General features: G+C 35.1%; 1 protein-coding gene across 1 annotated transcript in view; it reads right to left on the bottom strand.

Moving 5' to 3' along the window:
* The window catches only part of LOC149065537 (uncharacterized), a 112351-nt gene that overhangs the window by 55758 nt on the left and 40385 nt on the right, over positions 1–16208 (bottom strand). Inside the window, exons 17-23 of the mRNA XM_089254063.1 lie at positions 15479–15543; positions 14079–14226; positions 6801–6918; positions 6301–6401; positions 5130–5201; positions 3333–3439; positions 1866–1938 (exon numbers count right to left, since the gene is read on the bottom strand). Of these exons, the coding sequence (XP_089110189.1) occupies positions 1866–1938; positions 3333–3439; positions 5130–5201; positions 6301–6401; positions 6801–6918; positions 14079–14226; positions 15479–15543 (684 nt within the window). The remainder of the gene's footprint in view (positions 1–1865; positions 1939–3332; positions 3440–5129; positions 5202–6300; positions 6402–6800; positions 6919–14078; positions 14227–15478; positions 15544–16208) is intronic.

The following is a 16208-nucleotide window of genomic DNA, read 5'->3' as shown; positions in this document are numbered from 1 at the left end:
CATAGTTGAATGGAACAAGCTCCCTTCCACTATTGTTAATTCTCCCACGATCTCTCACTTCTTGTCAAATGTTACAAAACATCTATGTGTAAATCCACCATGTCCTCTTGTATAGGCCTTTGAGAGGCCAACACAATAGTGCACAAATAAATATTTCCCCAACACTAGTGGTTGGCATTACCAGGAGGTTGAATGACTTGATGCTTAATTCAAAGATTTATTTTTTGGTTGAAAATCCAAGATTTTTCAACAGCTATCCAACCAATGATCACAGGGCCTACTTGTGCTTCCTCAGCCTTTGAGGCACTGCTTCTTTCAAAGATATGCAACACATGAAAACCACAACAATGCAAGTCAAATTCCCGAAAGAGGGGGTAAAATTTTACATACAAATACATATAAATATTACAAAAGTTATTAACAGCTCATGTGCACTGAATGGGACCATACATGGATGGTTGGACGCAATTCCGGCCACAGCTCACCATTGCTGACAATACCACCAGATGGTGACTTATCCGAGGATGACGTCACTCTCCACTATCCATACAAAGGTTATTAACAGTTGGCTGATGTGAAGATATATTTTTGTTCCAAGGAAAGATTGAGATATTCATTGCCTCTGTAGTCTAGTGGTCTAGGGCGTTCACCCGAAAAGTGAAAGGACGTGGGTTCGAATCCCTGCAGGGACAGTTGAATTTTCTCTCTTTCCAAAAAAATATGTCTTCACACCAGCCAGCTTTTAATAACCTTTGTATGGATAGAGGAAAGTGAAGTCATCCTGGGATATAAATATTAGTTAATTGGGATTAAAATTTGGAGAAAACACCTGTCTTTCTGTAAAAATTTTAATCAAAACTGAAGTTATTCCTACATAATGTACCACATAAAAATATAAAATTATCGTGATACCTATAGTTTCATATAATTTGCCTAGCATCTACAAAACGGTCCTTAAAAAAAGGAAGCATATTTTCTGGAAATTATGCTGAGGTGAACTCGGAAAGAAAAGTCATCTTGTCTCTGCTGGGACTCGAACCAAGGCCCTCTTGCATACCGGGCAAGCATGCTACCATCTACACCACTACCCTGCCTTCACAACTGCCTTCCTTAGTTCATGCACTGTGGTGTGAGGAGCTAAAGTAGAGGCATTAGTAGCATCTCTTAACTTCAGGAAATGGCCCTGGAAATGGTGGGATGGTAGAGAGAGATGGCTTTTTCCTCAGCCCAAGATATCAAGGAAACATTTTTTGGATATTATGCTGAGGTGAACTTGGCATAAAAAAAGTCCTTAAAAAAGTATGTATTTCCTAAAAGCTATGCAAAGAAATACGATGTGCGGTATGCTTTGATATAACACCTTGGTCTGGTCCATAGAAAGAAGCTACTAGCATCTGGATGCAAGAAAAGAAAATCACCTTCACAAGTGAGTAAAAATTAATTGAGAGCAGCAGACCAGCGTTGTCAATAATAATTATTACATTAGACAAATTTTTTTTGACTGGCAATAAGACCAGACTTTGAGTAGTAAGGAACTGTGATCATGATCACTCTATTTTAGACTGCAGTCTAAAAAAATGAGGGATTCCATAAAAGACTTGGGATTTCATTTCCAAATCACAGCATTCATTTCTAACAGCTTCTTCAGCATATACTGTAGCTTCTCAAAAATCAGAGTAGTTTTATTTTACATAGCATTTTGGTTAACTAAACAATTTTTACTTGATAATCACTATGACTTTCCCCATTGCAGCAATAATCCTCTGATTACGCTTGCATTTAAAGAACGTATCTTTTTCACCAAAAATTGTGCATGTCAGACTATTACTGTATTTAATGTATTTAATAATGAGAAATGGGCATACCTGTCCAAAGATGTCCATTCCAAGTACAACAAGAGACATGCCTAATGGTGAACATGCCCCATAAAACACTTCACTAAAGTGGCAAAACATACAAGTAAACTTCTTGTTAAGAGTAATTATACAAATTAGAGATATACATTTAGAATATCATGGAGATTAGAGCAAGGAGAAAATGCAATATATTAATGTTAAAGAAATTCTTTTCAGATAATCTATAGATATAGAACCAATATTTGGTTACTGTTTGGTATTTAATCTATTCTGCTCATTTGTTGAACATTCGGTTATGCTGAATGTCTGTGTAAATTTAAGTAAATCAAACTTATTTAAGAAATATTAATTGAAATTTTTTGCATAAATTTAAAATTCACTGATCATATTTTATTGTATGGTGTATATCTCTGTGTGTTATGTCAGGGTGAATTTCTAGGATAAGGAAAACATGAAACTGAAAATAGAATCCATAATAGCCGAAATGATGTGGTTGCAAAAAATAAATTATACCACTGGCCAAATACAGTATCATCTATTCGTACAATTTTTAAGGGTTTTTTTCTTTCACCAAAGGAAATTCCATTGCTTTGGGAGTATCGATGCGGGTTTTATTTTATTCTGATGAATGGCTAATAATGAACCAATATATTTTTCCAGGGAAAAAATTATATTTAGGCCACTTTAAAAAAAACCACTTGGTTGAAACCAAGGTTAAAACTAACGCGGTTTAAACCAAACAACCCTGCTACCAGCTCATCATTATCGATGTCTACTATTTCTTCAGTACTCTCATATTCTAAATTCAAGCTTGTTATATTGTTGTATCCCCAAAAGATAAAATTTTGTTATCCATAACACGCTTCAAGTTCTGTGCAAACATAAAATTTGCCATCACCAAGGGATGACAAAAAGTGATAATGATAAGTGGTGATGAAACCAAGTGATTGACAAAAGTCAATGTTCTGCTCAGAAAAGTGATCCTATAGTGAAACCTTGCAGATCACAGAATTCCCATGTGCATGGGTTGCAAACAGAAGTGCAGTTTGGTGGTGAAATCTCACTTTTTTAAACAACGATGTATTTAAAAAAAATTTCTGTTGTTTTCACTCAAAGAAGAATAAGTGCAACAATGAAGATGAGCAAGCATAAAGCAATCAAAACTGACTTTGGGAAAAGAAAAAATCCTCCAAGATCTAAGTTTAAAAAAAAGAAAAGAAAACATAGCTAGACAAATATGTTCAGATCACAAATCAATTTGGGTTATGGGAGTTCAGATTACAGGGTTTTTATTGAAAATATAAATTTAAAACTACATATAAAATTAAATGCCATGCATGCCATATACATGCCAAAAAACTTTGTCTAACTCTTCTTTCATTCATGAACACTGTTTTCATTATTAAAATTTTAAAGCAAAACATGACACATAAATGTTTTTAGTGAAATGGTGTTTGATCATTTTTAATTACTAACCCTGTATTCGCTCTTGTCCAATATTCATCACTGCTTCGAGTTGGAGTATCCAATTCATGGGTCAGCTCAAATTCTGTTAATGTGTGAATAGTTGTTATTGGACGAGCCTGTATGCAAAAAAGAAGAAAAAGTGTTAAGTGAAATACAATTAATAAAATATGTTGGAAGATAGAAATGTTTACCAAGAATAATTGGTTTATCAACTACTATTGCAACTAAACAAGGAAGGAGCAAACAATTATTCATAATAAGTAAATATTTTGTTACATTTTTTTATAACATGCTTTTTTGTACATATTTTTATACAGATTATTCTTTCCCTAACAGTTTTACCACGGGCGTAGCCAGAAATTTCGTTCGGGGGGGGGGACCAAAGTGACAGAACAATGGATTTGGCCATCTTTTTCCCTTTTTTCAGTCATTTTCTCACATTTCGGGGGGGGGGGACCAGACCCCCAAGTCCCTCCCACTCGCTACGCCCTTGAGTTTTACTCTCCGCATTTTCACATAAACCTGTGTAACATATCTCAATAGTGCTGAAATATAAGCCATACAATAACTTTTTGTGATAGATAACCCCATTTGGTAGGGAATCAAAATTACATACACTGTTCCTCATATGCATGTTATTCAATAAAACTATTATAGCATTGCCACAAAGTAAAAAAGAACTAATTACATCAGTTTTTATAATGCGTGTATAAATTGAGGTATATTTATATCTGTATGCCACAGGTAAAGGGCTCCATGCCAAGGGCGTAGCGAGAGGGAGACTTGGGGGTTTGTTCCCCCCAAAATGTGAGAAAATGACTGAAAAAGGGGGAAAGATGGCCAAATCTATTGTTCTATCACTTTGGTCTCCCACCCCAAAATGAAAGTGGTACTTCCCGGACGAAATTTCTGGCTACACCCCTGCACCATGCCACAAAAGGGAAATTTTATAGGAGAGCTGTTTAAAGATTTTTTATTATCTCTTTCTATGGGGTGAGTTCGCTTGTTTTATAAAATGAATATCTCTGTTACATATTGAATCAGGACTTAGCATCCTATACCTATGTACAATTTAATGACAGTACTGCAAATCAATAGCCTTATCCCAATATTGATAAAAATTGACATAGTGCCCTTTACCTCCGATATTTATTGATGCAAATATATCAACGTTTCAATGTAATTAATTTTTTGCTGTATGACATGTTTTTGAAATATGGACATCATACTAGTAAACAGAAATTTTCATTTACTGACCCTTTTGATTGCTAAATTTTTATTTTTGTTTAAGTCATTATTTTAATTACTACACCAAACCAAAAAAAGAAAACTAATGTCAGTCAAACTTTTCTATCCAAAGTTCATCTTAACATTAATATCCAAAAAAGGCTTTCTTTGATGTGTTATGGGCTAAGAAAATAATACTTCTTTCTACTGCTGCCATCTGGGAGGGGGGGCCCCTATTGCTTCATTAAGATAGGCTAGTATGCCTCTACTCAGAGCATCATGCTACTGTGTGTGTGTTGTAATCGGGTGCAGACATGACGAAAACATCGGGAGGGCTTAAAGTTGCTGGTCATCCCGTATATCTGGGACTCAAGCAAATACGCAGGAGAGAGGTGCATTGCATTTTTTTTCTCAGAAATTATTGGGGGCTCAGCCCTGTTACTCAAATGTTACCGGGGCCTCAAAATGCCCCAGCCCCTAGGTTCTGGCACCGATGGTTTTAATTATAAATCAGTTAAAAAAATGGAGGTAATAATCACTGATATTTCATCTTTTTTTTTAAAGAAGAAACATAATCACCTGCAATAAAAATAAATTATTGCCTTTTATTGCCCATTCAATGTCTCGATGACTACAGAAATATTTTTCCACCTATGAAAAAAAAAACACTTCACATGAAACAAACTAAAACTGTGACTCAATTTAAAATAAACTAACAAGTCTATAGTAGGAAATTGAGAAATAAAACCAAACATTATACTTTTTAAAAACAATTTTTTCAATACATAGCAGCTATTCCTCATACTGAAAATCATTTTTACTTTGAAACTTGAGACTATTAAACAAGAAATACATCATTTGTCTCATTTTCTGGTGGTCTTGTTTTTTTGCACTGAGGAGAGAAAAAAAAATTACTTTTATTATTTATTGTAGACCAGTTTTTAGGGAAAAGCTTGCTCATCGTACCAGCTATGTATGAATATAAAAAACATGAGTTAACTCGTGACTGGTGAATAATATGTTAATATTATTTTTTGCAATAAAGATATATTTTTTACTCAGAAATTTTTCAAAGGTAATTTTTGATTTTTCAGGTTTTGAAAATCAATACAGTGAGAAAAATTTAACTTCAGCTAATGGTAATGAAAAGCTGTGACCAAGGGATGGGGAGACCTGGAGGTCAGCATCCAAACGGTTAGAAAACGACTGGAATATATGGAATTATATGATTAAGTCTATTGTACTGTTTAGTTTCATCCCTCCCCCCAAAAAAACCACCAGCTACTCTCCCTTTGGAACAAATTTTTTGCTATGGCCCTGTAGAAATTTAATTACACACAATATTTGGGCATTTTAAATTAAAAATTATACTGAGTTGTAAACTTCACTTTGAAATGAAAAAATGAAAAATTTTTTTCATTTAAAAAAATCTCACTAATTTCTATTCAAGCCAAGTTTGAGCAAATGCATCCAAGCTTTCACATTTAAACAATTGGAAATAACTGGTATATTCATTATTCTTTATCAGTCATACAGGCTATGAAACAACTGTAGAAACAGCTTCTTTAGAAGCAAAAATCAGTACTATTGTAACCAGTATTAGCAAATTTAAAGGTGATAGAAAACCACATCTTTGTTTTAGATATTTTTATGATAGTTTCTGTTATATTTTATTATAACATTGAAAAATAATATTTGATAATACTAGTTATATACTATATCAAAAAAAGAGAAAGAAATGTAAGCATACAACAAGTCCTGCTTGTCCAATTTTCAAAGCCATCTCTTGAGTTAAACAAGCTACTGCATACATTTTGCTGTCAGAACAAACTTCTTCAGTACCACCATCATCTGAAAAGTGAAATAATGTATGCATACATCTAAATGTGCAATAATAGAAAGAGGTTTTTGTGCATACACTTGTGAAATTAAATAATGGCTCAAAACATGAAAAGTAAGCAGTCTTAATAGATGAATAGATTTCTTTTATGGATCTCCAGCTAAATGTAACATAAATTGAAAAATAAACTAAACATGCGAAAATTCACAGCATTTTTAATTGTAGGTTGATGGGCTGTTATAAACATATAATAGAATGTGTTGAACCATTCAAGTCAGAATCATTAATTTTTCATTATTATTGCATGTTTTAGGTACACAAAAGTATAATTTCTGAACTTTTTTATTTTGTGACAAATTGCATAGTCAATGCAATTAGAAATTTCATTGCTTTTAGACAGAATTTCTGACCTAGCATGATCATCTTTGTTCTTTTTGCTCCTGTTTTCATTTCATAAAACTCCACAGTTCCACTATTATTTCGCTTTAAAATGTATGTATCTGGTTCAGCTGAAGATGATACCACAGTCTGAAAATTAAAACAAAGAATAGAAAATAGTGAAGGTTTGAGATTCACTGAAAGATAAAATGGTAGATTAAACTTCTGAGAAATACAATAATATCAAGATTATTTAGACCAGGGGTAGCCAACAGCTGGCCCATGAGGTGATTTTGTGCAGCCCGTGACTAGATACAACTACTGTGTATTAAATTAATTTTCTTATAATCATTTAAGCCATCATTTTCCACAGCAGATGTGATTAACAGACTATTTATATTCATTATTTCTAGTGATGATAGTAATTAGCTATGTTCACACTGCCTTTTCATACACACATATTGCTCTTAAAGTTTTTTATGGACATTTTTATTCCATCGCTTTCTACCACCTTGTTGGGTACTTTGCATTTTTGTGGTATCTGTATTTGTAGCTGAATGCATGTTTGATGTTTTGCTCACAGTGACAAACCTTTTTTAAAGTGCATGCCAACTCACAATGACACCTTGAAATTAAGACTGACTAGGCTACACAGACCCTAATAATTTCAAAGAGCCATGTGTCATGTGGGATGGTCAGGTTCATATTTATTGCGCTGTTGAGCAAGAGAGTTCCCCACCCAGACACAATGATTTTTTGTGTCGGAAACAGAGAAGAGCATTCACACACATCTCTAGATTTCGACATAGGAGGTTGGTGGCATTCCATGTTGAAACAGACTAACACTTTATCTAACAAAAATACCGATATTTTTCTGTTTAGAGAAAGTAACTCAAGTAATGAGAATACATGTATCTCAAATCTCTGATTCAGTGTAACCTCATGGACATACAGGAACACCAGGGAATGGTGCATGTGCACATCCTTTCACATCTACAGGAAGTCTGCCTGGTCCATACAAAGCTGGTCCATTCTATCTTGGTACCATCTCAGGTTTACCCATGATAGTCAATGCTATCCACGATTGGTGGTTGGCATGATTTGCATCCCAATAAAACTCCTCTCAACGTCACAAAGTTTACTGGTGAATGAATCAATTCCTTGAGCATCTATTCAACCCATATGGCCCCACTAGTTATGAAATTAGGAGCAAGGGATAAAAATAATTGCAGAAAGATGTAAAAAAATGTTTCATCTGCAAAAAATTCAAACTATGGATGTAATTGCAAAAGAAACAGTAATTTTTGATGCATTACATTTACTTGCTGGGAACCCAAAAAAGCAATGGATATGTATCAGTTTATGAAGAAATTGAGCCCAGGGTAAAATTTGAATGGCCAAATTTGTCATTTTTCACCATATTACTTATGGAGAACACAGATCTGCAAGTTTTTCGGGTAATTTTATGAGTGTGGCTTATACACTGGAGTATTATTGCTGGTGCGGTCCACGATGCTGACTAATATGTTGGCCCTTAAGAAGCAAGAAGTTAGAAACCCTTAATTTAGACCTTGATTTACAGAGTTTTGAGTTATCCGAAGCAGGTGCTTTTCATAAATTTATTTTAAAAATCAAGTTAGGTAAAATGGCATGTATGAATAGTAGGACTGGGCGACATTGAAAATTTTATATCATGATACATCGTCAACCTGATATAATGATATATTGATATGCAGGGCTCAAACTCAAAAAATTAGAAAACGTAGGACAAGGGGGAGGATAGCCCCAAAATATCATAATCATAGCCTTATGAAAAGAAAAAAAACTCGGAAATGTATTTATTTCTTAAATATATTTTTTCTCATATCACTATTTCAGTATTCTATAAGATTGATTTGAGCCAAAGAAAAATGACAGAAATGACTTGATAACAAAAATAATTTTGGATCAAAAACGTGTACTAGCAACTGCACAGATAATTCTTTGTTTTCTCTCCTTACCATGTACCCCACATGTTACATTCTTAATTGAGGAGTCTCCCAAAGTCCAGTCTGTCAACTCTATTCCACGATGCACAGCAAATTATGAGGAGATGTATGTTTTTTAAGAATGATGCTCCTTCGGGACCACTTCCAAAAGCACAGTGCAAAATTTGTAACTTACAAGGTCCAATGAAAATAAGTCAGGTGAACCAGATGGTTTTACTGTGTTGTCCATCCTTTTTTAAAGGGATTTGTTTAAATTTTACTGTTCAATGCCAGTGTCATTATTTTTGAGAAATGAAGCATTTTCATTTCTAGCTCTTTGTAAACATTGTTTATACCTCTGCATGCCCTAAAAATACAGAAGGCATTTGAATTCTATTCTGTAGCATAAGAGTCACAAAACCTAGAATAGGACTAAGTATCCAATTGCTTTGTTATGCAAACGACTGTTTCACCTGTACAAAAAATGTGCACCATAATTTTGAATGATGAATGCTGGTTACTGTACAATGAATAGTCCAAGACCATGAAGTAGTAAATACAAAATTATTTTTCTATCCAGATGGAAGATTTTAATGATTAGTCAAAGCATTGACAAGAAATTAGTTTTTGAACCCTCAAACTACGAAAAAGAAACATTAATAAACCACATAGCTTCACATACACCCCTGAATAACCTGAAAAAAATTATAAACTTTTGTTCAGCAGGATCATTAATTGTAATCTACTACATTTGTGTTATTTGGAAATATTTTGATGGTGTGTGTGATTCCCATTTCATTTAAAAAAAGTTACACAAATTTTGTTGAAAAGATATGGTAAAAAAGAAGGAAAAGTAAGATAAAACCTAGAAAGGAAAAAATCTAGAGAGTAGAACAAAAGTAGGACATTTTATCAAAAAGTAGGACAAGTGGGAGCTATGTGATATGCCATCCTTACCATAAGCAGATAAAGCACTTTGTATTGGGGGGGGGGGGTAAATCACTGAGGGCGTGCATAATATACACAAACTCAGTATTCACTGTTTCGTAATCACAGTCCACTACATTGTTTAATAAAACTATCTGCAGAATATTTGCAGCACAAATAGCATAGCACCCCCAAGGTGATATAGCACATCGTTTAGCGATCTCTCAAAGCTCTGTCATCACCTTCAATATAATTTGATTTGAAACATATCTCCCTATGATTGGCATACCTGGAAGAAAAGAGGTAGGCCCTCAAAATTGCAGTGATTTTCTTTTTAGCAAGAACCTAAAAATAATCCTTGAGAAGAAGAGAAAAAGATATATGTTACAAGAAAATATGTTACCGCACCTACCTTCCAGTTACTGACAAATTGAAGAGGGGCGGAGGGGGCGATCCTCCCCAGGAGCAAAAATATTAAATATTCTCTGGGGATATCCCAACCCTCTCCCCAGTTTGTTGCACCTTCCAATCAACTGCCCCCAACCCACAACATTGCATTAATTTGTCGCTGCTTCTGGTGCTGTGGCACACTGTTTGGGAATCAGTTTACAGCAGTAATTAGTTTATAACTGTTTTAACAAACTCATGTGTGTGTTAAAACAACACATACAAGAAGTCTGAAAATGTACATTATTCTAATTTATGTGAGGCAGAGTTAAAAAAAAATATGTGAATATTTTTTTCTCAAATTCAATCATACCCGTTAAACATTAAATTTATCAAATGTTTTTTATTCCCTGTATTCCTCCCCCCATAAAAAAGTATTTCTGATGATTTCGCATTTGTAGATTTAGTTACCGTAGCTCTCCCCATTGCTTTAACATTGCAAAAAAGGTTGGGAAAAAATTCCCCAAAAATCAAAGAATTTTTTTTTTCAAATTCAAAAAAATGTCTCACAAATAAGTAATATTTACACATTCACTGAAGAAAATTCATTCAAGTTCTGTGAATAAGAACTATACAAAAAAATCAATTCTCTTGAAATCGGCATCATGTAGGTGAGTTTTTAAGTCAATGTTTTCATCATTATGATATACATACTGCACTTGTGTACTCAATAAATTGACATTGTCATGTCAACTCTGATGTTGTTATATCATATTCCACCAATATTATGCATCACACAAGTGTACTCACTATATTGGCATTGTCATTTCAACTTCGAGGTTTAATATCGGCGGAATCTGATGTAACAACGTTGCCCAAGCACACTCTCTATATTGGCAGAATCCGATGTAACAACATCATGTAAGCACACTCACTATATCTGCGGAATCCAATGTAACAACATTGTGCAATCACATTCACTATATAGGCATCACTATGTAAGACATAGGAATTAACAATACCTCACTGTATTCAAAATCGTGATATCGATATGGGCCTTACATCAGTGATTTATTATAAATTGATACATTGTCCAGTACTAATGAGTAGGGAACACTTCAAGTATTATGTGAAGGTATATGGGGTGGTGTGTGTGTTCAGACGACATTGGAAGCCTATTTTTTAAAGTACATACAATAATCTTTGAAATGTTTGAAATTGTGGGAACATTACAGTACGTTAATAAAACAAAACTTTCATGGCCATTATATAATGAAAAATTCATAGTTTTTAAGTTGTTAGGAAGACATGATGAAAAATGTTTATCTTTCAGAGTTTCGTCTGCATGGGTGGGCAACAGTTTAACATTGAACAAATGTTCGCCACCCAAATTTATCTTTTTTAATTTTGATTCTAAAATTGTAGGTCAGGTCCACATTAGCTCAGATAAACTGGCCTCACTTTCTTTCTTTTAAACAGAAAAGAACTCTGGTCTATCACTATATGCAATTTACTACCAAATGAGTTGTGCTGAAAGTGAGAATGTGTGTACCTAACAGTTTAAATGCATATATAGTGTTGTGTCTGATTTTTCAGCGCTGCCATCTATACTTCAGAAGTGAAGTGTAATGATTGAATATTTGTACCATTTGTATGCCTGTTGCTCTCTGTGGTGAGACTTTTTAAAAGGAAGATCAGCTCGCATTCGCGCCTCAAAATTGGGAACCACAGAAAACCAACTTCAGCCAAGTGTAACATGACAGCCTCCGGGTCATGTTTTTAATACTAAATCTTAATATCAAGAGAGAATTCTTACCTTTAGACCCCAGAGACCGCTTAGCTACTGGAAACCACCAAAGGTCTTGCTAGCGTTCTGGTATGGGCTAGTTTGTCCATTTAGTCTTTTGGCTGGAGGGTGGGGTCTTCCAGTCGCTAGATGAGGATGAGACTGCAGGTCGGGATGCTAATGTCCCATCAAAATTAATGTCTCATCGATATTGTTTTAACTTATAATTCCTTAATACTGTAGGTTCCTCTCGGGAGAGGTGTCACCTGGTCTCATTGTGGTTTTGTGTCTTCTTTGTACATTAATTATAAGTTTAATATTGCATGATTAAATATCTTCTTTGCCGGCGGATGGCCACAGACATTCGTTGGTAAATAATTTCCGATCATTGCTGGTCATGTTGGGTGAACCTGGCCAGTTCACCTGGCATGTTGCCAAACAATGTTTTATTGTTTACAATAATATTTCTAAAAATATATGCAAATTATATCCAAATGTACTTGGTATGACGTAGTATTTTTCTTGCCGCTGTGGTGGTCGAGTGGTTATAGTGCCGGACTCGTGATGCGAGGATCCGGGTTCGAACCCCACAGTGGTGGTCGGCTGAAGTTGGTTTTCTGTGGTTCCCAACTTCAAGGCGCAAATGCGAGCCGATCTCCCCGTTAAAAAGTCTCGCCACAGAGAGCAACAGTCCTACAACGGTAATCATTCAACCATAACACTTCACTCATAGTTAGTAAACCTGGGGGCAGATGACAGCACTACACATAACAAGCATTACACAGAAACAAACTTTACGTCAGGTTGCACTACACGTACACGCACATTCCCGCATGTACCGATTCGTTGGGGGGTTCCGCGGGGGGGGGGGGGGAGGTGCATGTGTGGTGTAGCAGTAGTAGGTAGGGGCTCGGGGATCCATGATGTTCTTAAGTCAGCCACCTCGTTGGGCAATTTGCCTGTTGTGGCGTTGTATTTGTATTTGTATTTGTATTTGTTGAGATGAAGTGTTTCCATGGTCCAAGTGGATGGAGATTATTATGTATGGATTGTGTTTGTTGAACAATCGCATTTCATTTCACTCGTTTTTCGAGCTTAATTCCGCAATGTTGTAGCACAGTGGTGCTTTAGTGTTTCACATATCAACTGAAATGTAATGAAATCTCATCTAGCCTTTGGCTTGGAAATATATCCCGTAATGTCTTTCTAAATTTGCATTTGTCTCGGCAGGTCCAGATTTTTTATGAGTTAATACTAACTTTCAAATGTGAGCTGTCACTTAATTTTCCCAATACATACTATGTGATGATGGAAAGTCTCAACGTCTAATATCCTTGGTGCTGATCAAGTTGATATCCTCAACCATGTCAAATGGATTGGTCGATGCTGGCTATCCTCAACATCTGTCTCGTTGGATCTTGACTCCAGTCCTCCCCCAAATTGAGTCTTTTGGCATTCTTTGAATAAACATCTGATGATCGACGCCTCATCGATGGTCTTACATCACTTGCTTGACCAGATTCATTAATTGATTTTCTAGAGGTTCCGATGTTGTGCTAATTCCAAATAGTGTGCCTTGGTGTGTGGTGGTGCTACATCCACATCGGGAATATTACGAGCCAGTCTCCATCAGATCAACTATTCTGAAGATGTGCATCGGAAAACTGTTGGACTTTGGAAGTCACACAGAAATGGAACTCTTCTAGTCACATGCTGAAATTCTGGACCAGTATCAGATAAGTGCAACAATATTATGTGAAATTGTTTCTGTGATATATATTAGTCTTTTAATAATATATATATGTTTATAATATTTATATACAAATACAAATACAACGATACAACAGGCATTTGTATATATATATATATATATATAAAATATTTTAGTAATATACAAATACTAAAAAATTTAATAATGTTAGCAAGGTGTTCTTTACTAAGTTTTGTAATAGTGTTCTTTTTGAGAATTGCTGTCAAATAACTTGAAAGATAAAAATGGAATCTGGGAGTGCTTTGAAAGTTTGCACAAGCACCACTGTGGCGACGGTGAGGTTCGAACCCAGGTCCTTGTGATGCGAGTCCATCACTATGACCACTCTATCACCACAGTGGCAAACTGGCCTTACTGCACCTGGAAGAGAAGCAGCAGCAACCTCCTCAGAAGAAACTCCAGATTTTTTTAGCATGGAATCTACATAAGTTAAACTACCATAACTGAGTGCAACTTTAGATAATAAACATACTTCTCCTAATCCAAAATTTGCTGTGATGCAAGGGTATGTGGGATCTCCTGAAAGTGGATCAACAGTAAACATCACACCAGCTACATCTGCTGGAACCATCTCTTGAATCACTACAGCCATCAAAGAATCTAAAGGTTGTCCATATTGCCTGCACATAAAGATACATTTCAGAAGGAAAACTTACTAATAATTACAGTAACAATTAATATATATTCTATCTCTTTTTATTTCCCTATGTATTGTGTATTCTTTGTTTTATTTTATGTTGCATGAAATGGTAAAAAAAATAAAAAATATGATTTCTTTTTAAGCCTTAAAAAATAAATGGTAAAATATAGTTATTTTCATGCAGTAAGTTTTCTTTAAAAAGTCTTTCTACAAAGAGCAACCATGCCTACAATATTTTAAAAAAATTCATGAATAACAGACACAACAAGCAAAAAAATAATCTGCCGAGTTGTCTGCTTCCAAATTTGAAAGCAAAGTGGAAGCACTTGACAAGCAACACATAGCACACATTTCTCAGAAACAAACTTCCCATTAGATTCATAACATATACATGTACATTCTGACATGTACCCATTCGTTAGAAATTTCAGAGGAATATGAACAAGATATATATGCAGTTTCATAGTAGTAGTAGTAGTAAGTTCCCTTCAAAAGCACATTAAATTTAAAAAATGCATCCAGAAGTTTTGTGTTCATAGGCCCTGGAACCCGGAGACTTTCTTTCTTTCAAACTGAGCACAACTAAGGTCTTTCACCATGGTAAACTCACTACCGAATGAGTTGTACCGGAAATGTGTGCTTGTGTACCTAACAGTTTTGCGTGTGTAGCTAGTGTTTTGTGCATGTTTTTAATCCTGCCATCTATATTTCAAATTGTGAGTGAAGTGTAATGATTGAATATTTGTACTGTTGTAGGTCTGTGGCAGACTTTTTAATGGGGAGATTGGCTCACATTCGTGTATCAAAAATGGGAACCACAGAAAACCAACTTCAGCCAACCACCACTGGGGTGCCAGTGGGGTTTGAAGCAGGATCCTCATTATGCGAGTCCATCACTATGACCATTCTGCCACCACAGCAGTGGAACCTGGGCACTGAGGCTGTTTGAGCCTTCTCAATAAATTTTACGAGGAAGCTGAACCCCCAAAAATTAATGAATATACAATGCGATGCATCACTCCTCCTCCTCCTGCATATAAGAAACAACTGGCAATGTTCAGCCCCTTCAATGTTATCTTTTTGTCACTGCCTCTGCTTATGTTAAAATTTTTGTTTCTATAGCAAAATGCATCTTAATGTGCACTGAGTTTGTTTTTTATGTATGAAATATATTTTATACTACAAAAACAGTCATCTCTTAAACTGCAGCATAAAAATGAAATAACAATCACCTACTGTACTGTACAGCTTCATAACGAAAATGGGAAGACCAACATTTCATGATTGCTTCATAAATCTGCAAACATTAAATGCAAATAAAGGATGAAATTTTTGTGCAAATTTGACAAATTTAATATCCATCTATTGTAAATAAGACTGTGATTTATTACAGCAATGCTCTATGTTTTGCCTTCACTCTTTGAAATGTAATAATATCAGATAAAAAGTAATTAATATCAACATTTTTTTTTTCATACTGGTTTATGTCACACATGCTTAACTGCTTAATTAAACTGAGATTCACCATTCAAAGTGTTTACTGCAAAATTGAATGCAAAAATTACCATTCTTACTGTTACTGAGTCTGTAGACATAATTATAGAGGGACATAATTTAACAAACTTGGTGGGATAAGGAATGACAGATGACATGGCATAGGCCCTCTAATTGCTTCTAATATAATAGCACATTCTTTCCTCTTAACAAAACCCAGGAACTTTTCTCCAACCCACATCTCATCTGTTATTACCACACAATCTGTTAAATGAGTCATGGGGAAATATATTGTCACATTTGTATGTATGCAATTTCTTTTTCTTTTTTTACGCCTGGGGCTGCAAAAGATCTTGGCAATGGTGACAAAGTTCTGCCATTCATTCATTTGGGGAGGGGGGGAGCAGGATGTCTTGATAGGGTCCATGTTTGACTTCCACTGCTATGATGCTATTATTTCAATGACAC

Source organism: Pholcus phalangioides, unplaced genomic scaffold, assembly GCF_987345545.1.
Source record: "Pholcus phalangioides strain wild (caught in Gottingen) unplaced genomic scaffold, Ppha-v1.0 ptg000039l_1, whole genome shotgun sequence".
In the NCBI taxonomy this organism is placed as follows: Eukaryota; Metazoa; Arthropoda; class Arachnida; order Araneae; family Pholcidae; genus Pholcus; species Pholcus phalangioides.
Note: the sequence above shows the minus strand (reverse complement) of the source record. Positions and strands in the feature narration are given on the sequence as shown.